This window comes from Urocampus carinirostris, chromosome 5, assembly GCF_059441175.1.
Source record: "Urocampus carinirostris isolate Australia breed hairy pipefish chromosome 5, RoL_Ucar_1.0, whole genome shotgun sequence".
NCBI lineage: Eukaryota > Metazoa > Chordata > Actinopteri > Syngnathiformes > Syngnathidae > Urocampus > Urocampus carinirostris.
Window position 1 is genome coordinate 23,270,963 of NC_142353.1, and position 27,742 is coordinate 23,298,704.

The 27,742-nt window shown below is 36.4% G+C and overlaps 1 protein-coding gene across 2 annotated transcripts in view; it reads right to left on the reverse strand.

Moving 5' to 3' along the window:
• Positions 1-1,722: 1,722 nt before the first annotated feature.
• The window catches only part of fkbp15b (FKBP prolyl isomerase family member 15b), a 34,877-nt gene continuing 8,857 nt past the window's right edge, over positions 1,723-27,742 (reverse strand). The window contains exons 6-25 of one of the 2 annotated variants that reach the window (XM_088336207.1): positions 26,410-26,508; positions 23,855-24,004; positions 23,690-23,758; positions 22,072-22,218; positions 21,574-21,729; positions 20,876-20,983; positions 19,768-19,852; positions 19,148-19,245; positions 18,913-18,979; positions 15,980-16,089; positions 15,807-15,899; positions 15,356-15,490; positions 13,211-13,382; positions 12,157-12,293; positions 10,882-11,019; positions 9,420-9,521; positions 7,465-7,572; positions 5,520-6,058; positions 3,167-3,284; positions 1,723-2,013 (exon numbers count right to left, since the gene is read on the reverse strand). In XM_088336207.1, coding sequence (XP_088192333.1) covers positions 1,939-2,013; positions 3,167-3,284; positions 5,520-6,058; positions 7,465-7,572; positions 9,420-9,521; positions 10,882-11,019; positions 12,157-12,293; positions 13,211-13,382; positions 15,356-15,490; positions 15,807-15,899; positions 15,980-16,089; positions 18,913-18,979; positions 19,148-19,245; positions 19,768-19,852; positions 20,876-20,983; positions 21,574-21,729; positions 22,072-22,218; positions 23,690-23,758; positions 23,855-24,004; positions 26,410-26,508 — 2,706 coding nt within the window. In that variant the 3' untranslated portion in view covers positions 1,723-1,938. The remainder of the gene's footprint in view (positions 2,014-3,166; positions 3,285-5,519; positions 6,059-7,464; positions 7,573-9,419; positions 9,522-10,881; positions 11,020-12,156; positions 12,294-13,210; positions 13,383-15,355; positions 15,491-15,806; positions 15,900-15,979; positions 16,090-18,912; positions 18,980-19,147; positions 19,246-19,767; positions 19,853-20,875; positions 20,984-21,573; positions 21,730-22,071; positions 22,219-23,689; positions 23,759-23,854; positions 24,005-26,409; positions 26,509-27,742) is intronic. The other variant, XM_088336208.1, reaches the window with a different exon arrangement.

Genomic DNA, 27,742 nt, shown 5'->3' on the forward strand with positions numbered 1-27,742 from the left:
TATATAAAAAGTGCAGCATCAGAAATACACCACTGCTTTGAAGTGGTTCAGTCCATTTAATTCTTAGCACTGCTTTAGATATTTAGTTTTCTAGTATTACTGTATTTCGTTTGTTTTTCGTTATATTTGTGGATTTTTTGGTCACATTTGTAGTATTTCTGTGTTTTTGTACTATTGACTTGACTAGTTATATTTTATAGTATTTTGCAGTATTTCTGCAACGGTATTTTTGTAGGATTTCCATAGAAGAATTTTTGTAGTTTATCTGTTGTGTTGTTGTACTTTTATTATTTCTTCAGTGTTACAGTAGTTTTATTTTTTTTTAAGTATTTCTGCAGCTGTGTTTTTGTAGTATTCCCACGATAAAATCTAGTATATCTGTCATATTTTCTTGTAGTATTACTCAAGTTGTATTTTTGTAGTAACTTAGTGTTACTGTGCTTTTATTTTGTAGTATTTTGTATATTTTTTACAATAGTAATTATCTTTTTTCCATAGTATAATTGTAGAGAGGGATGGGCGCCACTAAACTGTACTTGCCCAAGACACATCAGAGGAAATGGTGCCCCTACGACCACAGTGGTTAAGGGATCCAACCAAGCAACAAACAAATCATATCTATAGTATTTTTGTATTTTTATACAGTTTTTCTATTATGATATTTCGGTAAGAGTATTTTTGTAACATAGTATTACTGGATTGGTATCTTTGTAGTATTTTTGTAGTAGTACTTTAGTTGCAGACACATACCTCTGCTTCACCCACCTGCACTGATCATCGTCTTGAGGTTGATGTGTTGAATCCTCTACAGCAGTGGTGTCAAACTCATTTTCCACAAGAGGCCACACTCGCAAAATGTCTGTCTTCAAAGACCCTGATGTTATATTAAATTTAATTATTTCTTCATGAAAATAGGTCTGAATTTATTTCTTATTAAAGTCACAAAAATTACAGACGCATAAAAATAATTTAGCTAAACGCATATAATCTGTTGTAAAATAAATATATCAGATTAACAAAAATTCTTGGACACTTATTTTTTAGAAACATTCATTTTTAAATTCCATTAATTTGCATTGACACAGAAACATTGCTGTGTAGTGGCGTTGAGTCATCATTTTGAGTGTATCTTAGTCGAAAGGCATTGAGGGAAATTAAGCGCTCCTTTCACTTATATCTTTTTAGACACTAAACTCTTTTAGCTTTTGAGTGTCTACATTTAACCAGCTAGACAGCCAGTAATGGACGTCCCAAATAACTACTTGTTTTTATTTTGGGCACTGTTTATTCAGACAATGGCCTTGACCATTACATTCTTTAGGTCGTTGTTTATTAAAATAAAGTACAATCAAGTTTGCTATGCCAAGCTAGTTACTCTACTAAACAAAATAATGGGTACATCACTTGTACAATATTTTCCATTAAGGAAAACATCTCAATCAAAGCAATCAACCTAATACACTTGATAATTTATATAATAATAATAATAATAATAATAATTTCCTTGTATTGTCATTCTGTGTAACAATGTACACAGAACGAAATGTCGATTGCACCTGACCCGATGCAGCCGCAGCCAAGAGAGGGCGCCGCCGACCACTTTTTAAGTCTTAGGAATGACTCGGCCGGGGCGCGAACCCGAACCTCCCAGTCTCAAATTGTAAATCACTTAAAAGTTTTTAAATCATAAATCTAGGTCACATTTTTTTAGTTAGCAAAACCTTGGACTTGTTTGGAGTTTTTAATCCTCAGAATCTTAAACAGATTTTACAAAAAACAAAAAAAACATCAAACTGCATTTCTTTCAAATTACACCCAAACCGTATCCATTTTTGGTCAACTATCCAGTCTGAAGAGGCAGCAACATTCAATATTAGAATAAATAAAACGTTCGCTGTTCTGGTCTCTGCTCTGCAAAACTCCAGTTTTAATTTTGTTTTAACTCAGCCAGTTAGGGTTGACATCATCATCATCATCCACATCATCAGCTGGTGGTGGACATCCCTTCATGCTCTGAAGGAAAAACAACATATTATAGTAACTCATCCAAGTAGGTTGAAAAAAGTGTGGGGGGAAAAAAATATAATCGTAGTATTCAATCATGAAAACAAACTTGCAAATTGTTGCTTTTGTAGGAAGCTGATGGAAAAACAGGATATACTGAAGATATCTGAAAAATCTGTTACATAATACAATACTTTGTACTACTAAAGAGCAGTTTACCTGCCCTTCTGAAAAACTATGACTGTACTAAAGAAGACGACATTCATGTTTTCAACGGTAATCGTCTTCCCTTCTTTCTAGGGTGTACATTTCTCATCATTCGGTGCTCTCCACTGAAAGACACACGGTGGGCTGCAACTCTGGTTTGGAGTCTCCAATAAACCTTTTCCAAACATCTTCAAAATCTACATTATAAATGCCTCTTTTCACCCTGGCCGCCACCCCTTTTAACCTGTTGCCCTCTGGTAGGCGCTACAAGTCCCATAAAAACAAGTGCTAACAGGCTCAGAGACCCTTTCTTTCCCAGAGCTATCACCACCTTAAACAAGCACACAAAACTGAAAGTATATATTTTGCAACTTAGTTTGGATTTTTTTTTCTGCGGCAATATCTTATCGCTGTACTATTAATTGCACTATTGTTTATGATGCACTATTCTTAAATTGTACTATTATAATAACTCAGGCCAGTCTCCAAGCACTACCTTGTAAATATTTTTGCCTATTTATCCTTCAGTCTTTTTTCTTATTTTTCTCTTTAAAGTCGTTATTACCTGTTTTACCCTGGAGTGCCATGTCTAATCTTGCTGCATACAACGTTTCTCCACATAGATATCATGGACAAAAAGACAATTTTTAAAGTGATATTTTTAGATGAATTGGAGGACGACATAAAATGTTAAAAACAACAACGAAAAATGATGTGAGCGCAGAAAGAAGATGAGCCATGAATACACCTTAAAAGTAGACACAATAAATGGCGCTCACTGGATGGCTTTCTGCCACATGCATTGAAGTCACAGCACATTTTCAATGGTTTGCCCATCAATAAACATACGTATACAGATTGCCTTTATAAAAACTGCTGCTCTTATAAGCTGAAAGACTATATGGTAGTAACTAATCAACAATAAAAATGAGAGATTTCAGGCAATCACGCTCACCAGCTCATTCTTTTCTTCCTCCAAAACTGGATACGAAGGTGAGATGGATTCTCCAGTTGTGCTGACCTGGAGATTGGGCTCTTCGTTTTCTATAGACAATTCCCCGCTCGGGCTGAGCCTACAGAAATACGGATATTGACTAACAAAATAACAGCAGGAAAATAAACATGACAAAAGATTACAAAGATCTCTGACAAGAAAAAGAAAACTTAAGTGAGTGAAAAAGAAACATGTCACAATCATGCCCCGCACTGTATTTTACTGGCAAGTCTGTAATTCTTTACAGTATGTCTTGGTACAGTTTACCCCCAAAAGTATTTGGACAGACACATCATTTTCACAAGTTGGAATCACCATTGGACTTCAAATTAAATTTTTTTACCAGAATTAAAGTGCAGATTATCAAGTTTAATTCAGGTGGTTGAACAACAACATCTGACAGAAAATGAAGGAATTGTATACATTTTTTTCCAAATACACCACATTGTAGGGGCTCAGAAGTAATTAGACAATTAAGCGTAATCTAAAAAAAAAGGTTTGTTGTCAATATTTTGTTGCAAATCCTTTTGAGGCAATCACTGCCTGGAGTCTGTAACACATAGACGACACAACTTTTGTTTTTCTCCTCATTGGTGCTTTGCCAGGCCTTTACAGCAGCAGCTTTGAGTTATTGCTTGTTTGGTGGCATTTCCGCCTCAAGTCTTTTCTTGAGCAATTGAAATGCATGCTCGATTAGATTTAGATCTGGAGATTTACTTGACAATTTCAGAAGTCTCTACTTCTTTGCCACTGTAGAACAAATTAGACCAGCACAAAAATGATTTCCACCTTCTTTGTTTAGTGTGACTCGCTTTGGAATGGACGACGGCGTCCCCTTTTGGACAATTCCCGGTCTTACTAATTCATCATGTACCATAATGAAATCTGATAACATGAAGTTATTAAAGTAATTAAAACATCCAAGGCAATGTATTAATAAATTAATGTTCTCACCGTACGTAATTATGTCGATTGGAGGTACATTTTCAAGTACAGAACATTGCGCGAATTTCTCACTTCTTTGGCTTTCTAACATGTTTAGCAACTTTAAACACGACATCCGATCCTGGTGGTCTCAGATATCTGAGACTACGCCCAAAGAGACATGATCTGGTCAAGCGTCCCTGGTCCATATAAAAAGAGTGTCTGTCGATAGCTCGTCCTTTTTTTCTCCTCCCTGCGTCATCGTAAGTTGGCCGCATGCACCTCCAGACACATTCAATAACGCACCCCACCTTCAAGTTCACTTCATCAAATTAATTTGTAAATCGATTATTCATAAAAATAATTCATTGACCTCAATAATACGCTGCAACAGAATAATTCACAATAACAGAAAAAACAAACTAAGTGGAAATGGTAATTATGATATTGTTTATCTTTTGAATCATTTGTTGAGGCATTGTTACATGTGTGTCCAAACTCAAAGGGCATCATGAGAAACACTAAATAGGATGCATCATAAATAAGATACATTTAAAGTTAGCAACTACAATAAAGTATTACTACAAGTTTGATGTCTTTGATATTAAATTTTTCTTAGACACTGGAAGAAAAGTAAAAAAAAACAGAGCTTGTCAAAACAGGAAAGAAATCATTCAATGATAATTGTTGAGTTCAGAGACAATAATAGTTGATTCTCATTTGTGATTCAAGAAAGGTGATAAATAATGGCTTTTAATTTGTTTATACCAGTGGCACATAGCACCTTTTAAGGTTTCTACGTTGTTATTCCAATGGTTTATACCTTTAAATTTTATTTTGGTTTATCATTGGCTCACCTTTAAAAAAGCTTAGTTACTTATAAAAAGAAAAACTTACAAACAGGATTTTTTTTCAGGTTTTCTACATTATGTGGTGTAACAACATCAAGGGTGCTAAAATGGTCTTCTTGACTGTACTGGTTTGGTAGTGTATTGAAGAGTTTCACAACTAGTATCTCCACAAGTTTACTCGTGAATTAGTTAATGAGTCGCCACTCACACATTAAAATACAACCTAAAACAAAATGGAACCCAGAGCTTTTGGTTTTAATAACTTTGCTGAGGAAAACACTTTGAGATTTGGAGTTATTCCGCTGCATAAAGGCTCTTATCACTAAGCAAATATGGTTAGAAATGTGATTCTAAAAGGCAGCTCGGTTTCCTAAGTCCTAAGTGGTAGCGTATATGTTTGTCGCGTAGCAGTAGAAGTACACTTTCGCTTTTGTATTATGTGGCAGTGGGTTTGGGTATAGAGAGTTGAGTTTAACATTTTATCTGCAAATAAAAAATAGTATATCTGCAAAAATGCAAGCAATTCTATGGGCACTCACCTTTTATGTTTATCTTCACCTGGTGGTGGGGGTGGTTTGACTGGGGGTCCAAAATCTTTCTGGGATTCAGGGTCCATTTGGTCTGTGATTCCAGCCTCACTCACACTCAATGCAGTAGTTTGCACCTTTTCAGCCTCAATTAGTGGAGTTTCATCAAGGCCGGCCTCTGAATTTGCCAAAGGTCTGGAATTGTGGACCGCCTCCCCCTGCTTTGTTGGAAATCCTGATGATGACAAGCCTGAAGTGTCTATTGCCGCAGGGTGGAAATGTTCTTTTAAATCTGATAAGGCTTCCTGTACTTGAACAGCATCTGAGATTTGGTCGCCACTGCTGTGGCAATGGTCCTCCTTAGTCTCACAAATTGGGTCTTTTACCGGTTTGCTAACCACACACTCTTCTTTCACAAGGAGTGTGTTACATATTGCCTCGCCTTGCTGTTTGGAATTATTTCTGTCTGCATTCTCTTCTTGCTCCGCAAAATCCTTTTTTGTATTTGTTGTCAGTGAGTCTTTGTCGCGAAGAAGTTGCAAAGTTACATTCTGAAAAGACATTGACGATCCAGATGAGAATTCACAGATTCAAACAGCAGTACGGGAAATAATCTACAGCGCTTCACTTTTTCCACTTTACGTCATGTAATAGTCTTATTTTAAAATACTTTAAATTCATTTTTTTCTTTTAAAGTTTTTGAGCGCGCAAAATTGCTATAGATGATTGTAGTGGGTAGAATATTGAAACAGGGGGCCGAAAAAAAACCCCATCTTATTTCACTCAGTTAAGTCAAGTTTTGTAAGGCAGGGATGCAGTAACCCAGGGGTCTACTGTATTATACTGTACACCTAATTACTTTTTCAGAGTTTTTAAACAATATTTGGAGAACATTAAAATTTTAAGATGATTTGCATGAATGTAACATACATATGGCAAGCTGTTTTACCCAATTGTACAATGTATTCCATAATGTTATTAACACACAAGTAGAAAAGCAGTGAGAATGTTGAACTAATCAGACAAGAATATATTTCCACGATGCTTGATGCAAATCAGTGAAGTACAGTGTTGGGAATAACACCGTTATGAATAATGTTACGTAACGGCATTTATTCAATAACAGGGTAATCTAACAAATTATTCCTTTAGCTGTTACAACGCTGTTACCGTCACTGACGGTCAAAAGTGTTGCGTTACTTTGGCTGCAGAACGCCAATGGTGGTGTGCCCCTGCAAAGCTTATTATTATTATTATTACTTATTATTGGTCAATATGCCGTTTTTGGGGAATCTTTATTGTTGAGTTGAGTTTGTTGAGCATAAAAAAAGGTTAAAAACGTTTTGTATTTGACCTTTTTTTGTATATTTAGAAACATTTTAATTTCTTCTGTTTTTTCAGTGTAATTTGTTTGGATAAAAATGTAAAGTTTATTCTTTTTTCTACTTTTATCTTTTTTTTCCTTTTTATCGTATTTTTTTTCTTCCTTTTCTTTTTTATTCATTGTTTTCCATTAAATTGATTAAACTCACTTAATATTGGTTTATTGCTGGTTGTTATTCTATCATATTGTTTACTGTTTATATTGTTAACAGTTCGATACATCTGTTTCTGGTGACGTGCAATAAATATTACAAGGTTCTAAAACTACCTGTCTGCTCTTCTATATTCAACTGACCCAAATACTGCACAGATCATTTCAAATTATTTGACATCCAACTTCTTTTAAGGTAACAGGAAATAGTTACTTTCCCTGGAAACTAGTTACTTTTACTATAGAGTAATTTGGTTACTAACTCAGTTCCTTTTTGGAAGAAGTAGTAAATATAACTAATTACTTTTTAAAGCAACCTGCCCAACACTGGTGAACAAGCTTAACTGTGAAAAGTGAACCCAGCCATAGTGTTCATGGTATTAACATTAAATGTGTGAAAGTTCTCAAACGTTACACACTCACCTTAATAGTATTTACAAGCACACCAAGCACAGTACTGCCACTGTAAAGTTCGTCGAGGTCAAACTCTCTTCGTAGAGAATGAAATACACCATTCATTACACGCTTTATCTGAAATATAAAAAGAGATTTAGCCACTTTCACGCAGATAATAAACATAGGTTTTGATAATGAACAAATATAACAGATTATAGAGCCGCTTTACTACACTGAATTAAATGTGACAGCAATGGTTTGTGATTTGATACGTGATTTAAATAACTTTAGCTAAAAATTAATACAGGATTATTAATAGACAAATTTAACTTTAAAATACAGAAAAATACTGAAATTTCACCACCGTAGGGCGGACTGTATTAAAAGGCGCAGTCTCAGTTGTGTCATTGTTGTATTTAGTATACGAATATGGAATACCAGACAATAGGGCATAGGTTTACATACAATCTGCAAGCAAACAGATCATCTTGTTGTTCACCCTGTAAGGTAAATCAACTTTGGACAGCATTCTGTGGTGCAGGGGTAAGGGGCACACATACTTGAATTGCCCCTTCTGCATCCCCCCAGGAGCCGAAAAAGGTGTAAGTTTGACCACACCATATTCCGCCTGCGAGCCAGCAAGCAAGAATGCCCTCAGTGAGCAAGGGGGCCCAGCCAGTTCTATTTTAACTAGTGACTAAGTTCTGATAGAACAAAAATTCAGGCAGCAGGTGACCACTAAGGTCTAACCTGCACGCTCCTTCAGTGTCGGGCCGAAAGTTAGCATCGTGATGCTAACATATACTGGCAGACAGCATGCATCGAGACTGAGAAAGTACCCGCTAGACCCCAAACACGGCTTCAATGCACTGCACAACTAGTGATTTTGGTCCCGATTGGGCCTCCAGACTTGAGGACTCCGCAGTGCAGACTCCCGCCCGGACCCTCTAAACTGACCTCAACCATCATTAAATCAACGCACTGAAATAAAAGTTTATCATTATTGTTACAGGTATCGATTGGTGTGATTAAAGGGGAATTAGACAAAATTGCAAGAACACCCAGTTGCCTAAAGTTTTATCTAGAGTAAAAATTTAGCCAAATGTGTCCTAATGGTGCCAGTCAAGATCCCAATCTTTTTTCTGTGTTTTTCTATTTTGTTTTGTTTTGTTCTATTCAAGCTTCCTTCGTATACAATTTGTAAAGAAAGATCCTTAAATCCGAGAGTGTGAGTGTCTTTATTAAAGTGTACTGAACTATTGAAAATGGTGAAAAAGAATTAATTTTAAATTATAGTGTAGCCAACCTTTAGATTAACAAAAAGGGTCTTTTTATCGGTTTTCCTGATTAAATTATCTGATAAACGCATGTAGTGCTCCTAAAAGGCAAGGCGAGTTTGAAAGATTAAATTCCCCTCTTCAATTTGTCAATCGATCATTTATAACAATAATTTATTGACCTCCTTAATTCGCTACAACCCTTCAGCTAACTCACGGTGTCCTCTACTACACAATAAAAAACCCTTTAACCCATAGTGTTAGCTACTAAACATCAAAAACTCTAACACACATAAATACAAGCGCACAGGAGCCAAGAAGATGTGCTTTAAAAGGTATATGAAAAAATATATTCACTCCTTGTTCATACTTCCGTCTTAAAGTTCTCATGGTGTCCTCTACTCTGGGTCCACAACACACATACAGGGTGTACTACACAATGGAGAAAAATTGTGAAAAACGGTACTGCTTTTTATGTTATGCGATGTTAAAAAATACTATGATTTTTACAGAAAGTCCCAATGCAATTATATTTTTAATAACAAACATGTTTCAAATAAAAAGGGACAAGTGAGTTGATAAAAAAAAGCCCAAATCGTCTTTCCAAGCTTCCCTCTGTTTTGACAATTTTTAAGTTACAAAAGGAAAATCCAATTATCTTGAGTTTCCATTGCATGTTTTTGTGTGAATGCTGGTAAAAATTACCTCCTTTGTTGTATCTGATAAACTTTCTTGATCATTCACTTTTGCCTCTAGTTCAGCCACTCGTCTCTCTAGTACCTCCTTAACATTGGCACTGTGTGATGCCTGGCCGTTTGTACGGAAAATACAAAAATACGGGCATGAGGGACAGAACAGAATTAGGAGTTGAATTTAAAGTGTGTGGGAGTATTCCTAATAACTTTGTACATATAACATTTTTTTTTCTGGCACAAAGTTTACAATTTCAAAAGCAAATTATATCACAGTTATGGTTATGTTCTTTTGAAACGGAAAGAGACAGTGTGTATTATTTTACAACTAGGGCACTAGGGCATGAGCCAACTTTCTGTTCTCAAGCGGGCCAGATCAGAAAAAGGATGTCAATTTAAATTGTTAGCTTACCATAGATTTTAAGTATTGCTTTATCATTTATTCTCCTTAAATAGCCTACCCTAAATATTATAATCATAGATCTTTTCTAAGTATAACACATTTACTCACAAAAAAAAAAAAAAAAAAAAAAGATTTTCATGCTTGGCATTTAATGTGTTAACTGTTTTTTTTAACAGTTGAGTAAATGCAGTTACACACCTGGGCCAACTCGCAACGCTATACAAACTCAAGAGCTATAAAAAAAGTCCGCCCCTAATTGTCATACTGGTTTTAAAAAATAAAAAATAAATACAAAGTAAAGGTTTTAGCAGTCCGTGGGCAATAAGATTAGACGACATCAGATGAAATTACTATACTGGGCCTACTAAATCTGAGAGAATAGCTTTTGCTTTGCATTAAAAAGAGACATCATTTTTGAAAGAAATGACCTACTCCATAAGTTATGGACAGCCAGATTGAATCATCAAATGGGCTGAGGCCGGTCCACGGGCCATATGTCTGACATGCCTTCTGTATTAAAACCGAAAAATGAGTGCTAAAAAGCACAAGTATAAATACTAACTACGGAGACTCAAAGCGACTGAAATGCATCATTCAATTATTAATTTTTCCTCCAGCCTTTTGAGGTTTTCGGGTAATCGTAGCAGCAAAATGGCGGATAATAACGATAGCTCTTTTTAGGTGAGGCTCATGTTCTGAAAATGAATGCTAATTTCTTGACCTACGAGTATATTTAAAAATTCAAATTAATGTGATAGTTAATATATTATTGTTTATTATTTAAAACAATATTGATTTTATTCATTGCATTTTTTAAGAGTGAAATTATTTTATTTACCACAAGAAAGCGCTTAATTACCATCACCGTCATAATTAGTGTATAACTTAAGTGTATAACTTAGCTGCCTGTTGAAACCTCAATGGTGTGTATTTACAAAAACAAAATTAATCAAATCACACTTTTAAAAAATCTGACAAAAATAACAATGGAGTGAAAAATAATAATTCAACCAAATGAAATGAGATCAACCAAAGTTGGAAAAGACAGGTCTGTGTGTTTCATTAAAATTACCTTCAACTCCTCAACTAACAGATTCTGTTCCTCTTTCAGATCAGCCATCTCTTTCACATGTTTTTTTTCAGCCGAGGATAAGGCGTGCTCATACTTGGCCTTCATCTTTTCCTCTAACTCGGCCTTTAGCTCACATACCTGACAAAGAAAAAGTTAGCAAAGAGATTTAAAAAAATAAAACATTCAGGATTAAAGAGGAATATAATTGTTTTAATGCTGATTTCTGGAATTGTTTAACGATAAATCGATGAAGACATATTTCTCTAAAGTCTTTGGAAAAGACTTGATAAAAACAATAACCACACAACGATGACAACTTACAGTCCACATTTAGGAATAAGAGTTTTAAACAACTTGAGAACTTTTAAGGTTGAAGGACGGTAACTCAGATGGGTGAATGGGAATACCAGTGTATCCAATAGAATTTTGTGAGACCCTAGCAGGTGGACAGCCTAGGGAAGTCCGGGTTGCATGTTCCCCCGTAAGAAATTTTTGTACATTTTGAATGGAAACGGACTTGGTGCCTTTTTAGCGCAAAATCAAGAAGCTATAGATCTATGACAAATGTGTGCCACTTTAGCGACCTTGACATTGATACCAATAATACAGAAGAATATTTTGACAGTGTCATTTAACGTTCACTGCTGTTCAATTCAATTGTATACATTGAGGACTTGTTTTGTGGATGAAAAAGCAAAAGTATCATATGTTGTAAATATAAACTTAAGTACTGCCCAACATCCCTTTTTGCTCCTGATATGCATTACAATGAATAAGGTTGCCAAAAAGATTCTCTAAAATGGCATCATAAATGTTTCCAGAAGTCACCGCGGCATTTTGTATTACAGTGCATAGGATGAGAAATAGCAACTCGCCTTTTTCCTCGATGACGGCACGAAAAAAAAAAAAGAATATGCCGCAGTGGATTTAAAACAGCAGTGTTAAACGTGCAGGAAGAAAAGTATTGGCTTGTAGTCTGGAATTAATCATACTCGTTTGATTGGTAAAATTCACAAATACTTAATTATTTTTGCACTTAAAGGCAACACCATATGCCATTGTTATTTGTTTCATATATTTCCATCAAACTGTTTTGGAAATGATGCTAACCTCATCAGATGAACAAGCATCATCCCTGCAGTAGGCAAAAATGTTGCTAAATTTGTATCAAAAGTTACTTCGTGCTATTCATCCAGCTTGTACTAGGGTTAATCATTAACATAAACTGTACAAATGTGAGGTGCAAACAAAAACAGTATTGTGTAGGGCACTCACTTGTTTTACACTGTCTGGGTTGGTCTTTAGGTCATTAACCTGCTCCTCCATGTTTTGGAGTTTTAGCTTGATCTTCTTACATCGGTGCATTTCTGAATTGTACTGGGCCTGGGCTTTTTCTGACATGTCCTTAAGCTCTAAAAAACAGGCACATAATAACAAAAAATGTAAATCCGCAATTGTCTCTAAGTTTGCATATGTTACTGGTCGTCTCTGATATTTTTGCAGATTGAATCCAATACGGGTAAAACGGATAAAAACCACATGCCAGAGGTTGTTTCATTTGCAGAATTTAAAAGGAGAGTTTCCATTTAGAGTGCTTGCAAACAAAGCTAAGATTTGACTTCCCTTGATGTCACCCTTTGCTAGGCAAACTCAAATGAATATGACTGCAATCACAGTCAATTGTATCAGATTCCAATCACTTCACTGTGAAAATCAAGTGTGAGAAAACCTGGTCCTCCGGGGCCAAATGTCCTGCAATCTTTTGAAGTTTTTGAAAAAGTATTGCTCGATTGATTCAGGCGAGAATAAAAACCCATTTCTGTGTGTTTCAACTCCGAGTACTCAATGTAAGTAGCACTTGCAGTAATCATCTCAGTTTGGGACAGAACATCATAGTGTGATAATGAGATATATTGCCTTTTCCTATGTCCTCTAAAACCCTAACGGTCTAAGTGAGGGTGGTTTTGGGTTCATCATTATTATAATTTTTATCATTATTATTAGTAATATTATTATTATTATTGGGAGGAGAAACGAGAACATAGTCTGACAATAAACCAGTCTGTGTTACAGAAAAGGTTGACAACCTCTGTTCTAAGACAACACCTGAGCAACTACAAACACCCATGAATCTCATGTACAAATACTTTTAACATATTTGATGAGCTGTGGCTTTAAACGTGTTAAATATGTTAAGATGAAAATATCGCGAGATAAGTAGTGTTTCATATTGATCGTTTGATCTGAACTACAAATGTATTTGGGAACGAACAACAGGAAGTGTTCTTGCCGTTTTAATACTTTTGGTGAGGACTGTATTCACACTGACCTTCTAACCGTAATTCCAACTCACAGATCTGTTTAGATTTGCGTTCACACTCAAGCAGGCTTGTACTCAGTTTGGTCTGGAGTTCCAAAACCGTCTGCTGGTGAGTTAAAGCCTCTAGTTGCACTTGAGAAAGATGAGATGTGGTTAATGCCAACTCTTCTCTTAACTGAATCTGGTGCAGAATCAAGGAGAGACAATAACAGGAAAGGGTCATGAGTTCCAAAACTCATGAGTTTTCAAAACTATGAGAGGGAAATAATAGTCAACCCAGCCTGCCAAAGGTAAGGTCTTAAAGAGAATAAAGGACACTTTTACACACATTCACATTTTATCAAATAAGTATAGATATATATATATGGCACAGTCTCAACTTATAAAAATAATTTCAAAATGCAGACAAGCACAATTTGTCTTTTATTTAATCTCATTGCTTTTTGTTTTAGTTTAAATGTGTTGTACTTGTCTGAAGCACTCTTTGAGTTTTACCCTGTTTGGCAATTTATGGAAAATGTTTATTGAGTACATTTAAAGAAATTAGTTGATTTAGTTATTATAGTTTTGTCATTCTGTTGAAAGTTAGCTAGGTAAAAGTTGATCAGTTAAAGAGCTAAAGTTATATTAGCTTAATAAATTCCACACTGTTAAGTTCCACCCTTTTAGGTCCATGAACAGGTTGGAGTGGGGGCCTAACTGGGAAAAAATTATGTCGGGGAGTAATAATCAGTGTTGGGAATATCACTGTTTATATATAACACCGTTATGTAACAGCGTTATTTTTTTTAGTAGCAAGGTAATCTAAAGTAATTACTTTTTCCACCATTACAACGCTGTCATCGTTACTGACTGTCAAAAGCGGTGCGTCATGTTGGCTGCAGAATGCCATCAGTGGCGTGTGCCCACACACCTGACCCTTGTTTTCGACGGCACGGTTTTCCGCTCTTCTCCTAGTTCTTTACGTAATGTCTTTTCCGATCATGTCACCATTTAAAACAGCGACTACCATATAATTAGATCAGTTTACGAATACAGTATTTAGTAATGTGCCGTAAGAAAATACGAATTTGTGAATGAGGCAACTGACTCACGTTGTGCGCAAAAAACGGCTCTATGAGCCGTCTCTGGGAAGTGGGAGCCGGCTACCCACCAATTGAGAGCCGGTTCCCTTCGAGGCGCAAGACTTTTGCTATTTGTTACCCCTTTTTAAGTAATTCATAATAGTACATATTAAATGGTGAGATATGGATTAAACGACAAAAACAACCCGAAGAGCCATTTGGGAGCAGAAAGAGCAGACTATTTTTAGCGAGCCAAGCCGAAAAAGACAGTTCTTTAAAAAGAGTCGGAATTCCCATCCATACAACGGACCTTTCGAGTTAGGTTTAATTCATTAAACTCACTTTATATTGTGTACCGCAGAATTTTAATTTTATCATATTGTTAACTTTTCTTTTTGTTGCACTTCAAGTGTAGGATAAATCTGTTGCTGGTGAGGTGCAATAAACATGACAAGTTTCTATAACACAATTACCTATTTGTTCTTCGCTATTCAATTGACTCAAATACTGCTCAGACATTTTCAAATTCTTTGACATACAACTTATTTTTAAAGTAACGGAAATAGTTACTTTACCTGGTAACTAGTTATTTTTACTATAGAGTAACTCGGTTACTTTTTGGAAGAAGTAGTGAGCAGCTATAACTAATAACTTTTTTTAAAGTAACATGCCCAACACTGTTGATGATAATAGTATTCTTTATTACTAATATAATAATTATAATATTAACTCTGTATGAAATAAACGTGTGTTTATGAACAAAACATTTTTAAAAAAGTAAGCTGTGCTTGTTAGGAAATGGCAGGGAGGCGAACATTTAGCGACACAGTTTATGAAAACAACCTGTAATTATAATTGTATCCACCCCTGAGCTTGACCAATATGTATTTCTTAGTGTTAAACATATAAATGTTGTAATAAAATCATAAAATCGTAATTGTTTAGAGATTTTTTTAAAAAAAGGATGTGGATTCATGATGCGACTTTATGTACTTTTTAGATACTGCAGAGTACAGATATAAGTCCAAGCAATGCAGTCAAAGTTACAGTTTGAACTTATTACAATCCCGCAGAAATTAACAACACTGACCTTTTCTTGTTCAGCCTGGAGTAGTCTGGCTTGACTCATTTCATTCGAAGAATTGGACATTTCACTCAACTTGTGGTTTTTCTCCTCGACACGGGAGCCTTTCTCAAATACTTCCTTCTTTAAACATTCATTTTCCTACGAAAAGGAAAGACTGGTTTACGATGAACAATAAAGGTCAACACACTGCTAATAAAAACATGTATGTAAAAATAAGACCAAAAGTGGTTGTATCCGAATATTCACCCAATCAGATAGCTCTGGGTACTCTGCTTGCGTTAATGGGTATGGGTTTTTCCAATTTGTTCTGTTGGTTTTACAACAAAGTCATTAAGGCCTTCTTCCACAAGGGTTAATATTACAATTAGTCCAAAATATCCGATATCAGTGTCTACAATGGGTGCCAGAGTCACATAAGGAGAGGGTAGAATTATGTTTACTAAAAGGCATTTACCTGGATTATCCTTTGGACGTTTTGCAGTATCATGGAGGACTCCATCGATATACCAGATAAGGAAACAGTTCCGTGCCTTTGAAGGTCATATAGCTAATGAAGAAAATTGTCAAAGTAGAAAGAAGTGGCAGTTTGTGTTACAGCCATATCCTGCATTATCTTGGATTTTGTACCTTTGCTGTAAGTTGATCGACTTTTTCTGCTACTTTCGCGACAGCCAACCGGATCTCTGTGGTTTGCTCTCTGTTCTCAATCATTAAAAAGGAAGTCACGTCACTGGAGCCTGAAGGGAATAACAATGATACTTACAGGGCCTTGCAAAAAGTATTTTTCCCCCAATAACTTTTTAACATACAGAGATCCCTGGGTTTTTGTGTCATTGGGGAACAAAACAACCTACGTAAAGTGAAAATCGGCAAAGAAGTGTTGCACCTTATATTTAGGCAGCTTTCAATAGAGAGGACTTGCCGACGTACACACAGAAAGACAGAGAGAGGGAACCAATTGAAATCCAGTACACATTTTATGTACGTATTTTAAACAAGTCGAAAAAGATTTGCTGAGAGAAATGGAGATATAGAGATAGAGATAGAGAGAGACGGAGAAAAAAATCTAAACTCAGTGTGTATTTTAAATTAGTGTATGTTTTTGTTTTTTTCGGTCGCACCTCGATTAAAACTCTTGCCGCGAGCGAGAAAGGCATCGTTTAGGCGGCATGAGGAAAGGAGCGGGACAACTCTTTTCCGCGAGATGCAGAAGAACCCAGAGCAGGTCTTCAGTTACAGAACAGTATGCAAGACGCTATGAAATGAAATGGCCAATTTGCATCTGAGCTCTCAAGTCAAAAATTGATGGCCAATTGGCTTGAATCTTGGCTGTTCGTCCATGGTGCGGGAAGCATTCATTGTTATTATTTTTTAATCTTTCAAATTGAATGGCCAATCTGTTAAATCTTGGCTGCCTAAAACGTTCCTCGGCAGTGCGGGATGCATCCGTAATTTATTTTTTTCTAATTTGATCTTTCTTCTTTGTATTGCCATATTTCAGGCTTCAAGCTTCTACATACAAAACTCTAAATATTTTCTAAGAATCAACAAAATCCGAGACACAATTGCGAAAATAAACAAATCCATACAACATTTTTTATTGAGCTAACAAATAAAAAATTCAATAGTAGGCGTTTCAAAAATATTAGGCTCCCTTGAGTTAATACTTTGTACAACCTCCTTTTGCTGCGATCAAAGCCAATTCCCCCTTATAAAACAGCTCAAGTTCGTTAAGATTTGATGGTGATTATTTGTGCACAATATTTTTCAGATATTTCCACAAATGCGCTATAGAAGGGGTTGGGAACCTATGGCCCGTGAGCCAGATATAGCTCTTCTTTTGAGTACATGTTTTGTAGATAAAATGAGACCTTTGCTATTATCCTGAATCATTCCCTACATCAACTAAACAATGAATAACTGTAAATCATGCGAAGCTAAAGCAACCCTGATATGATACCAGCTCAGTAGCCTAGATGGTAGTGTGCCCGCTTTGAGACTGGGAGGTCGCTGGTTCGCGCCTCGACCGAGACATACCTAATTGGTATAATGGCGGCGCCCTCTGGCTGCGGCTGCATCGACTCGCTACAACGGGTCAGGTGTATCGACATTTCGTTCTGTGTACATTGTTACAAAGAATGACAATACAAAGGAAATTATTATTAATTATAAAGGGTTTGGTCCAACATTATATATATATATATATATATATATATATATATATATATATATATATATATATATATATATATATATGGCACAGTCTCAACTTCAGTTTACAATCCTGGTGTCACACCAAAATAACTAGTTTTGGCTGTACATCCTTAGGAATTATTTTTATAGAAGTTCATCAAACAATTTAAGTTCACTGTTGAGAGACTTTGTAAGTAAAACCAACAGCACAAACTGTAAAAACCCATACCCATTAACGCAAGCAAAGTACCCAGAGCTATCTGATTGGGTGAGAGGTAGGGATGGGCGCAGCTGTGCACACATAGCGCAAGGACTCCTCTCTAAATATATCCGTATTCTTCTCGTTTGCAGTAATTTGTGACATTTTTTCCATTTTAAGAACTTTGCTTGCACCTGGTTTTGAAACTATTATTTTGGACAAAAATGACGGTCAAAATGAGCCTTAAGTTTCTGTGGGAGGAAGACAAATCTTACATTGTATATTTATATTAATATGGGACAAAAGTTTTGGAATTATCATTTTGTAAAATTTAACGAATCATCAAACGTCACAAAGTGAAAAAAATGATTTAATGACACATTGTTAGTAATTTTTTCATGGTAAATATCAAAATAGAATTTTGAAATAATTTAGTTCCACCTCACGATTATGTCTCAAAAGTTTTTGAATCTTAGAAAAAAAATCTTATTTTGGGCTTTAAGTTTGATATCTGATATTTTTCAATATGACAAAATACTCTTTGGCGGTTGGGTGGGTAATACTTTACAAATCCATTCACTGAGGTATATTCTCAATAAGGATGTCCCGGTAAAACATTTCTCCTTCTGTTCTAATACAGATATACATGATACCTGAGGCCTCATAGGCAAAATAGAGCGACACACAACGCTCCACAAAGTGGCTCGCAGAATTTAGTTGTAGCATCAATCAAAAGAACAGAGACGTTCCCCAAACCGCACACACACAACCACGCACTTTAGATCACTACAACAATAGACCAGAAGCGACATGCTTCAATAAAACATTTTTACGTCATTTAAAGAATGATTTTGCAAAGAAATTGACTCAAAGTTCGCTCCTCTCTACATGGGTCAATCTTTGGTCAACTTATGGATCTAACTACCTTAGACTAGCTGTTATTGTGACTACGTTGGCTAGAAAGCGCTATCTAAGCTTTGCTAGGTAGAAAAGCAGGAGCAGAATCTGGAATATACTGCTTATATATAAATGCCGATAATGGACGAAATATCGAAAGTTCAGGGGGAAATCCAATGAAATCTGATGCTGGATTTGGGGCTACTATTGGGCCACTACCAGGTACCAATATTCTATCGGGACACTATTAGTTCTTGAGTTCTGATCTTACCAATGTAAGGGGCACGTGCTGGATACACTTGGCTCACAGACTGGAGTTGATTTGTGGGAACTGGAGTCTGTGTACAGGAGTACATTTTTTTTTTTTAGAAATTCAGTAGCCACAGTAAAAAAAATAAAAAATAATAATAATAATGTATCTTCAATCACAAGAAAAAGAACAACAAATTGAATCTTATAAATTAAATAGATAAAAAGCAGGCCAACAAAATGGATGAACATATCACCTGAAAAGTGTGTGCATTACTGAGCAAACCAGGTTGTGCAGTAAAATTTACCAAGCTTGGCAGGACATTGGGAAGAGCTGTGTATGGATGGTGAAGCACTAAGGAGAAACAACACACAAAACAAATAAATGGAAATAATATACCATGACCGAATAACAGTTGAAACGCACTCGGAGCTTGTTGCAGGCATCATGGTGCATTCAGGGCCCCTTAACAACATGGGGAACTTAACATGTTTAATTCAGGATCCTTTTACAACGTAGAATACTTAATATTTTTCTCTGGTCTTTACATTTTATATATCGAAAGAAGCAAAAATCTGAATGATAACATTTTCATTTAATCACCTTTACCTACTACTATCACACATTAAGTACAGCATGACAGTGACAACACTGTGTAGGGTCAAAGTACTCATTCTATAATCAACATTGTTGTCTTGAGTACAGGGTAATTGTCTGTGGCTAATTGGTCCCAATATTAGGATACCCGTTAGTTCTCGGTTGTTAGGAAATTGCAAAATTACAGACAATTGACCATAGAAACACAACTGCATTATCTAACATCATTTAGGGCCGAGTAAATGGCTTTGACTGTAGAAAAAAAGACAAAACAGTTACCATGTGCTTGGACTGGGGCAGCTGAAGACATATGCACAGGAGATGACAAAACAGGCAGATTTTTAGCTCTACTCGTGGCGGTATCCTGCATAAAATGAGATGGCGTCAATAAACGAAAATAGTCATAAGTAGAGCTACAACGATCACAGTTAAATAGTAAATGGACTGCTTTATACAACGGTTTAACCAGTAACTGAAGACCTTCCAAAGCACTTTACAATGCACTTTACACTTTACCCATTCACACACACACAATGATAGCGGAGTCAGCCTTGCAAGTAGCCTACCTACTTATCAGGAACATTAGTGGTTCAGTGTCTTTCCCAAGGACATTTCCACATTTAACTTGGACGAGCTGGGAATCAAACCTGCTTGGTCCCAAGACAATGGCTCTACCTCCTGAGGTACTACCACATTTTTAATACCCTATCTACCTAATGCTGTTAAATGTATTCTACCCAAGCCAGCCAGTTATTTAAAACAAAGAAATATATATATATATATATATATATACACACATACAATTGAGAATGTCAGTGCTTGGAACCTATTCTTTTTGATTGCATTATTATATCAACCAAGGCCCGTTTTCTAAGCACTATATGTTGTAATTTTTTAATCCCTTCTTTTTAAAGTCTTTATTACATGTTTGACCCTGGAGTACCATGTCAAATCTCTTTGCATTCATTGTTTCACAACATTGATGTCAATGACAAGTAAGAGAATTCTAATTTTAATCTTTCTAAAAAGTCAAGTCAAGTCATGTTTATTTGCATAGTCCTTAATCACAAGAAGTCTCAAATGGCTGCACAGACCACTGATGATTGCAAACCACAGACTATTATTACACCATCCCCTGATCTTAAACCTACATGAGTGGAAGGAGAAACTCAAAAACCTCAACATGAGGAAAATGACATGCCTGCATTTCATCAATTATAGATAGGCCAATATGCACAGTTTTTTGGCATGTCTAAAAAGATTCTGTTTTGATAATTAGGGTTCATCACCGTGATATGTTTTTACTGGTTTTATAATCAGGCTTGCATCAGCAAGGTTTGGGACAAACTAGTCACCCGTCAAAATTGGACCTGAGATTGACACTCACCTCTGATTCAGAATCAGTAGACTCAGGTTGGCTTGTGATAAAAGGTAACATGGGCTGGCCCATCTTTGCCATTCGAGAGATAAGCTTTGCCTTAGTGGCATCTGTTGTCTGAATTTTGGAAAAAGAAATGCACATTGTTATTGAAATAGAAGTAAAAGCTAGATTTAACAATTTCATGGATTTATATATGAATGGTGGAAAGCTGAAAGCTAATGGATTCTGTACATTGCTTTATTAGAATTAAAAAACAAAAACAAAATTAATATCACTATATATATATATATATATATATATATATATATATATATATATATATTTTATCTCTTTAGCTGCACCGCTTATCCTCAGTAGGGTCGCGGGGGTGCTGGAGCCCATCCCAGCAATCATCGGGCAGGGGACACCCTGAACTGGTTGCCAGCCAATCGCGGGGCACACAGGAACAGATCTAGATCTCTCTCTCTCTCTCTCTCTCTCTCTCTCTCTCTCTCTCTCTCTCTCTCTCTCTCTCTCTCTCTCTCTCTCTCTCTCTCTCTCTCTCTCTCTCTCTCTCTCTCTCTCTCTCTCTCTCTCTCTCTCTCTCTCTCTCTCTCTCTCTCTCTCTCTCTCTCTCTCTCTCTCTCTCTATATATATATATATATATATATATATATATATTAATTCCATCAATGTTAAAAAAGTTGATAAAACAAATTTTTACCTGCATTCCACACCCTGTTCTGCTTGTTTCTAACTCAGTTGTTTGTACTGGTGGCGCTGAAGACAGATTCTCAACACTAGTAGCAGGGGAGAGAGTACCAGAATCTCTAGAACTGGCACTTGCCTCATCAGACAAACAGTCTTTGAAAATTTTCACCTAGAAAACAAAAATATAATCAAAACAATTTTTGGTAAAGAACTTGTCAAACGATCAATTTTAACGCAGAGTGTTGTAAAAACCATCCAATATCCCAGACAATGATATACACAATGGTTGTGATAGAAAAACATGGCAAGGCAGAGATTAACCTGAAAACACTGTCTTACATTACATTGTTTGAATAAATAGTACATAAATAAATGAATGAAAAAAGAAAAAAAACATTATAACCCAAGTAATTTCTTTTTGAGAAAAGCCGGTCAAATATTCAGTATTATTTGGCAGAACATGGTATTTGCAAATTCTGAACAATATGCATCCAAATGTATAGGCGCTCACCCGCTTTAGGACCGCTTCGAAAACCACAGTGCTGTTAGCTGGGACATAGTCGGGGACACCTTGTAATCCGTTAGCAACATTTGGTGGGAAAACAATGAGACGACAGCCGGCCTTCTTCATTCCGAGCAACCCCGCCTCCCAACCCTCCTACCAAAACGAAAATAAAACCACAATTAAGCATTTAAAAAATACAGAATTGGCGTACTATAAACAAGTCCAAATCATCAAAAGAGTGCTCTTTTTGTAATTTTGTATATTAATGAGAGTTTTAGTCAGGCTTGGGGATTAACATAATGCAAGTAAAAATGTTTTGGAATTAGTTTACAAAGAAACGTAATTGTATTCCGTTGCAGCTGCAAAAATAAGACGTAATCACATTACCGGTGTATTTAGTTCAAATAAAGATTATTTGTGAGGCTTACAATTTTATTTCAAAGAATATTTACATTATATATAATGCGTCGATAGACGAATTGTGTCCATCACAATTGCTATCACTGACACTAAAGAGAGAGGCAGAAAGAAGTCAAGTATACACACGACATGCGCCCGCATTTTAGTCATGTCTGATGCGCAGATTGTACAGATTGCATGTTTGTCACACTGTGTTGCAGATAGTCACTTTCTTTTTGTTTGTATTTTATTTGTCCTTTAATAAAGCACTAATTTTATTGAATTGAGCCTTCAGTTTTGTGAGGCTCTTTAAGTGTGTGCTTACTGGCAGCAAGGTTTGTGCTAGTCATGCGTTCACGGACATTTAGTAAAGTAGTTTATCTTGTTTTTGTATTTTGCAGTTCACTGTTGTTCAAAGTCCACATATATGATCACAGTATTTTTATGTTTCGAGAATGCTTCATGTTCATAATTGTTGTAAATAAGCAAAACCTTCATGACTGGTTACCCCATGGACGCGCATGCACGTCCCAAAGTTTGTTGAAATTTAGAAGGTGTTTTTTTTAACAATATTGGTTTCTTAATGTGATTTTATTGTGAACTAAAACCGATAATATATTGTCTGCCATGTAAAAGCGAGAGTCCTATTTTTGCTTAATAAACTATAATAAATGGCTAAAGTTTGAGCACTTTTGGTTTCCTCGAATTATTTTTCAAGGTTACCTTGTGCATTTATTTCAAACAAAATTTAGTAATTTTATCGTTATTTTGTCTTTTACCAGCATATTCAGTTTGGAGTCATGCAAAAGATAATTGATAGTAACCAAGTTACATTACTGCCATGTTATGGTATTCGGATTACCTTTCTAATTTTTTGAACAAGTAACTGTAAAGGATTACAATTTTAAAATAACTCTCGAAACCCTGGTTTTGTTAGTGCTCATTATTAAGTCGAGACAGGTCTGTAAAGGATAAAGTACTTTGAAAAATAAATACATTTAAAAAATAAACTGCCCTCTTTATTAGGTAATCAAAGGTTTAAGACCATCACAAAACAAGTTTAACAAACATCTTAACTAAAACAAAACATCTCTGTCGTAATCAGTAATCAATAGCTATGCCGTTCTGGTCGATAAAAAAATCAATTTGAGACAGCTAGTGGGAACATTTTGTGCCTATTTAAAGTGTCAGCAATGGTTGCATGCACTAAAAAGACTCCTCTCACTTGAATGACTTTTCCAGATCCAATTTTAAGCCGGAACCACTTGTCTTTATCTTGAACGGAGTCTAACATCTGAAATGAAATGTCAGTTTTATATAATAGTAAATATTTGTCCCTGAAACTTCACAAGTACTACATATCGATTTATGTTCAACTTTAATACATAACCTGTCCTATGGAGTGATTCTCCAAGAGCCAGCCTTTGTAGGTCACCTCCAAACAGTCCCCGGATTGTACTGCTTGGCCTTGCCCAAGATTTAGATCTTGAGTCAGCACCATTTCTAAAACACTGCAGCTATTTGCTTTTGCCAAACACACCTAATAGGGAAAAATGGACATAGAATGAGCAAAACCTTAAAATCGATACAAAAAGACCATTTTTTTCAGTTGTTGGGGGACTCCAGAAATTCAGTCTCAAAGTTGACCAATTTGACTCACAGTCTATAGAGCTGTGACATCATCGGATGAACACAAAACTTTTACAATGACGAATCCCGTAAACACAATAATTGAGGCAGCTCCGAACCGGGTATGATTGTAGGAAACAGCTATTGCATTCCCTTAAATTCTGCTTGGAAAAATTGGATCTTTGCTTACCCTGTCACTGAGACCTAATGACTGTTATGTCTGAGTTGTGTGCTAAACATCTAAAAGGTTAGTCGGGTAAATTTACCTGCCACCGTTACAGTGCGCGTTCCTTGTTTGCCTTCGCCTCATTTTAGGTAGGCGATTGTGGCTTTTCATTTGTGTTTTTCGCCACTTGTGCTGAGGCTGTTACAATATTGTCCAGCTAGCTCCCTTCGCGCCAGGGCAGCAAAAAGCTTTCAGTTTTGTTTGCTCCTGGTTAGCCCTTGTAAGCAATCGGCTAGCCTGCCATATCCATTGATTTAATCCCTGTTAGGTTTGCGTATGTCAACATGTTTTTCATTGCTGGATCCCGGTCAGCCTGGCTGCTCACTGTGTGTTTTTGGTCGGCAAGCATAGCTATTTTTCACCAAGAATGCGGCCGCCTTTTGTTGATCGTCCCGGTTAGCCCACATTAGCAGCAGGCTAGCCTGCTGTGTATATTGGTGTTTTCATGTTTGTTGCCATAGCCGTTTTTTATAGTTTGTTCCTGGTTAGTATGGCTGCAAACTGCTTTTTCCACTTAGGCTGTGGCTAGCTTTCATTGATTGTCCCGTTAGCCCGCGTTAGATCTCATGTTATTTCTGCCAGTTAGCCCCTTTTGGGCTGCTCGCCCTTTGTTGTCCCATTACTGCACCCCTCTGCAACGCAACGCATTTTCTACAAAAGCTACCTAAACTTGGCTTAAAACACTCAGAAACTCTAATTCACACCTAAATCCAATTTGTCGACTGGCGTGCCAGTGATCTTCACAGGAAATCAAAGACGAGACAGGCTGTCTTCAAAATGCATTATCTTGTAAAATAATTGGAATATAAAGATGAAATATAATAAGATATTATGCAAAAACCATGTACTATTTTCTCACATACTGTATGTTTTAAAATTTGGGTATACCTTTAAAGGTTCACTGGGGGCATAAATTATGTACGTCAACACAATTTCTACATGATGCATTTCCTACCAATGCCCCAACATATTTTAGGGAGGAGGGAAGAACTGGTGGTTTAAGGCATGACCTTGGCTGCAGTGATCAGTATTGGAATGTGTTACAAAGCTATTACTTTTATCGGTAAGGAACACGGTAACGTGTTGTAATATAATTTTTTAACAGTACTGATGTTACTACATGGTGCATTACAGCAATATTTGAGCTACTTATTTCATGCAGATCATGAATTGAAGTGTCCTCAGTCTCCTAAATACTGCTACACAGTGTTGGGAGAAGCATGTTACAAAGAAACACGTTTCTGGAATGCAATTACTTTTCTCTGTAACAGGTACTGTAACGAGTCATTTTGTAACTCAACTGTGGTTACAAAATGGTGCTTTACTTTTTAAAAGAAGTTCCTGGGTTACTTTGTCTTCTGGGCTCCTAAGACATGTATCTTCCAGCAACACAACACTAAATACAACACCTAAAAAGAGTGGGTGTGTTTATATCTACCTACAAAATAAAACTTAAGGCAGTTAAGGCGGCACTATCTCAAGCACAAAGTACGAGAAGGCATTATTTCTCCCTACTGATACTATAATACTCTTCTAACCATTTATACTCACATCTAAGTCGTATAGACAACAGCAAAATAAAACACTGAAAATAGGGGGTAAGTTTAGCATTTGGTTGTGTGTCACCCCTATCGTACAGTAGGCAGCACTTGGGTAGATGTCATGGCTCATACAGGAACAACGAAACCAATAGGGCAAACGTGAGCACAGCATTTATGGCAAAAAGACCGTTCCGTTTTGGTCTTTTTATTTGTAAAATTATTTTTGGAATACACCATGCCTAGAGAAAACAAGAAATTCTCATGGACAGTGACCAGAAATAAAGAAGATCTTCGAGTTATTTGAGGCCCAGAGATATAAAGGATATAGTGTGTCTCGGTTTTTGTTTGTTTTCAAGATTGCACAAGCCCAGAAATATACTGGATGCGGAATTTGGAATCAATAATTGTGGGGTGATTAGAGATATTATGTGGAAAATGGCAAAATGATATATACACTATATTGAGAAGGCAGAGTAGCTGATTTTTTTTCAAAATATTTATTTTTGATATATATAATCTTTTAACTTGTTTATACCTTCGATTACTTACCTGTTTACAGAAGTCAACTGAGGATTTTTCCGATTCAAACATTATGGACCAATTCTGCCTATGGTCATCATAAAATGTGCAGTAATTGTTGGATTGTACCTGCAGGAAACATGAAACATGAAAAGTGTTTATGTCTACATAAACATAGTTTATGATATGATTATTATTAAGAGTGCATGATACCTAAAGAAACTACAATAGTCGAAAGACAATTGGAATGTTTTTTATATTTGAATTTGAGAATAAATTTGTTTGACAACAACTGGTACAGGTGGGCACCATGGCAGCGGAGTGGTTAGCGCGTGTGCGGCACAGTTCTGGGGTCATGAGATCGAACCTCCTGTGCGGAGTTTGCATGTTCTCCCCGTGCTTGCGTGGGTTTTCTCCGGGCATTCCGGTTCCCTCCCACATTCCAAAAACATGCATATCAGGTTAATTGGCTGGTCCAAATTGTCCCTAGGTGTGAATGAGCGAGCAAGTTGTCGGTCCCTGTGTGCCTTGCGACTGGCTGGCAACCAGTTCCGGGTGTCCCCTGCCCACTGCCCGAAGATAGCTGGATGGGCTCCAGCACCCCCGCGACCCTACTGAGGATAAGCAGTGCAGATAATGGATGGATGGTTCAGTTGGCACTTGTTGTGCATACAATTAGGGCCAGAAAGCAATTTTACTCAGGTACATATTAAAATAAAGAAAAAAAGGAAAAAAGAAGTGCAAAGACGAATATGTAATAATAACACTGACATCAGATGTGACTGAAAATTCCATTAAAATATGTCAAACTCAAGTAAAATTCATCCATGGTATTTTTGGCACCTTGCATTTTAATCATGCCATTGAATCAGTGGAATGTGCCTTCCGCAATCATTAAAATGGGTCAGGGCTTTAAAAGGTGATGTGGAGGAAATACTTCATATATTTGCGATAGATAAACACCTAATTTTTCATTTAAAAAATCGGTATAACATTTTGTTTTACTTTTTCTCAGCTCAAAATTGTAAATGACAAACGTTGTTGAATGATTGATTCAAATTATTTATTGACAACTATGAACACAAGACTAACATCCATTCACCCATTATCTGTGCGGCTTATCTTTACTAGGGTCACGGGAGAGCCAAAGCCCATCCCAGCTATCTTCAAGCAGTGGGCAGGGGACACCCTGAAGTGGTTTGACAGCCGGTCACAGGGCACACGGAGACACACAAATCACTTGCTCATTTACACCTAGGGACAATTTGGACTGGGCAATTAATCATACATGTTTTTACAATGTGAGAGAAAACCAGAGTTCACGGAGCAAACCCATGCAGGCACGGGGAGAACATACAAACGC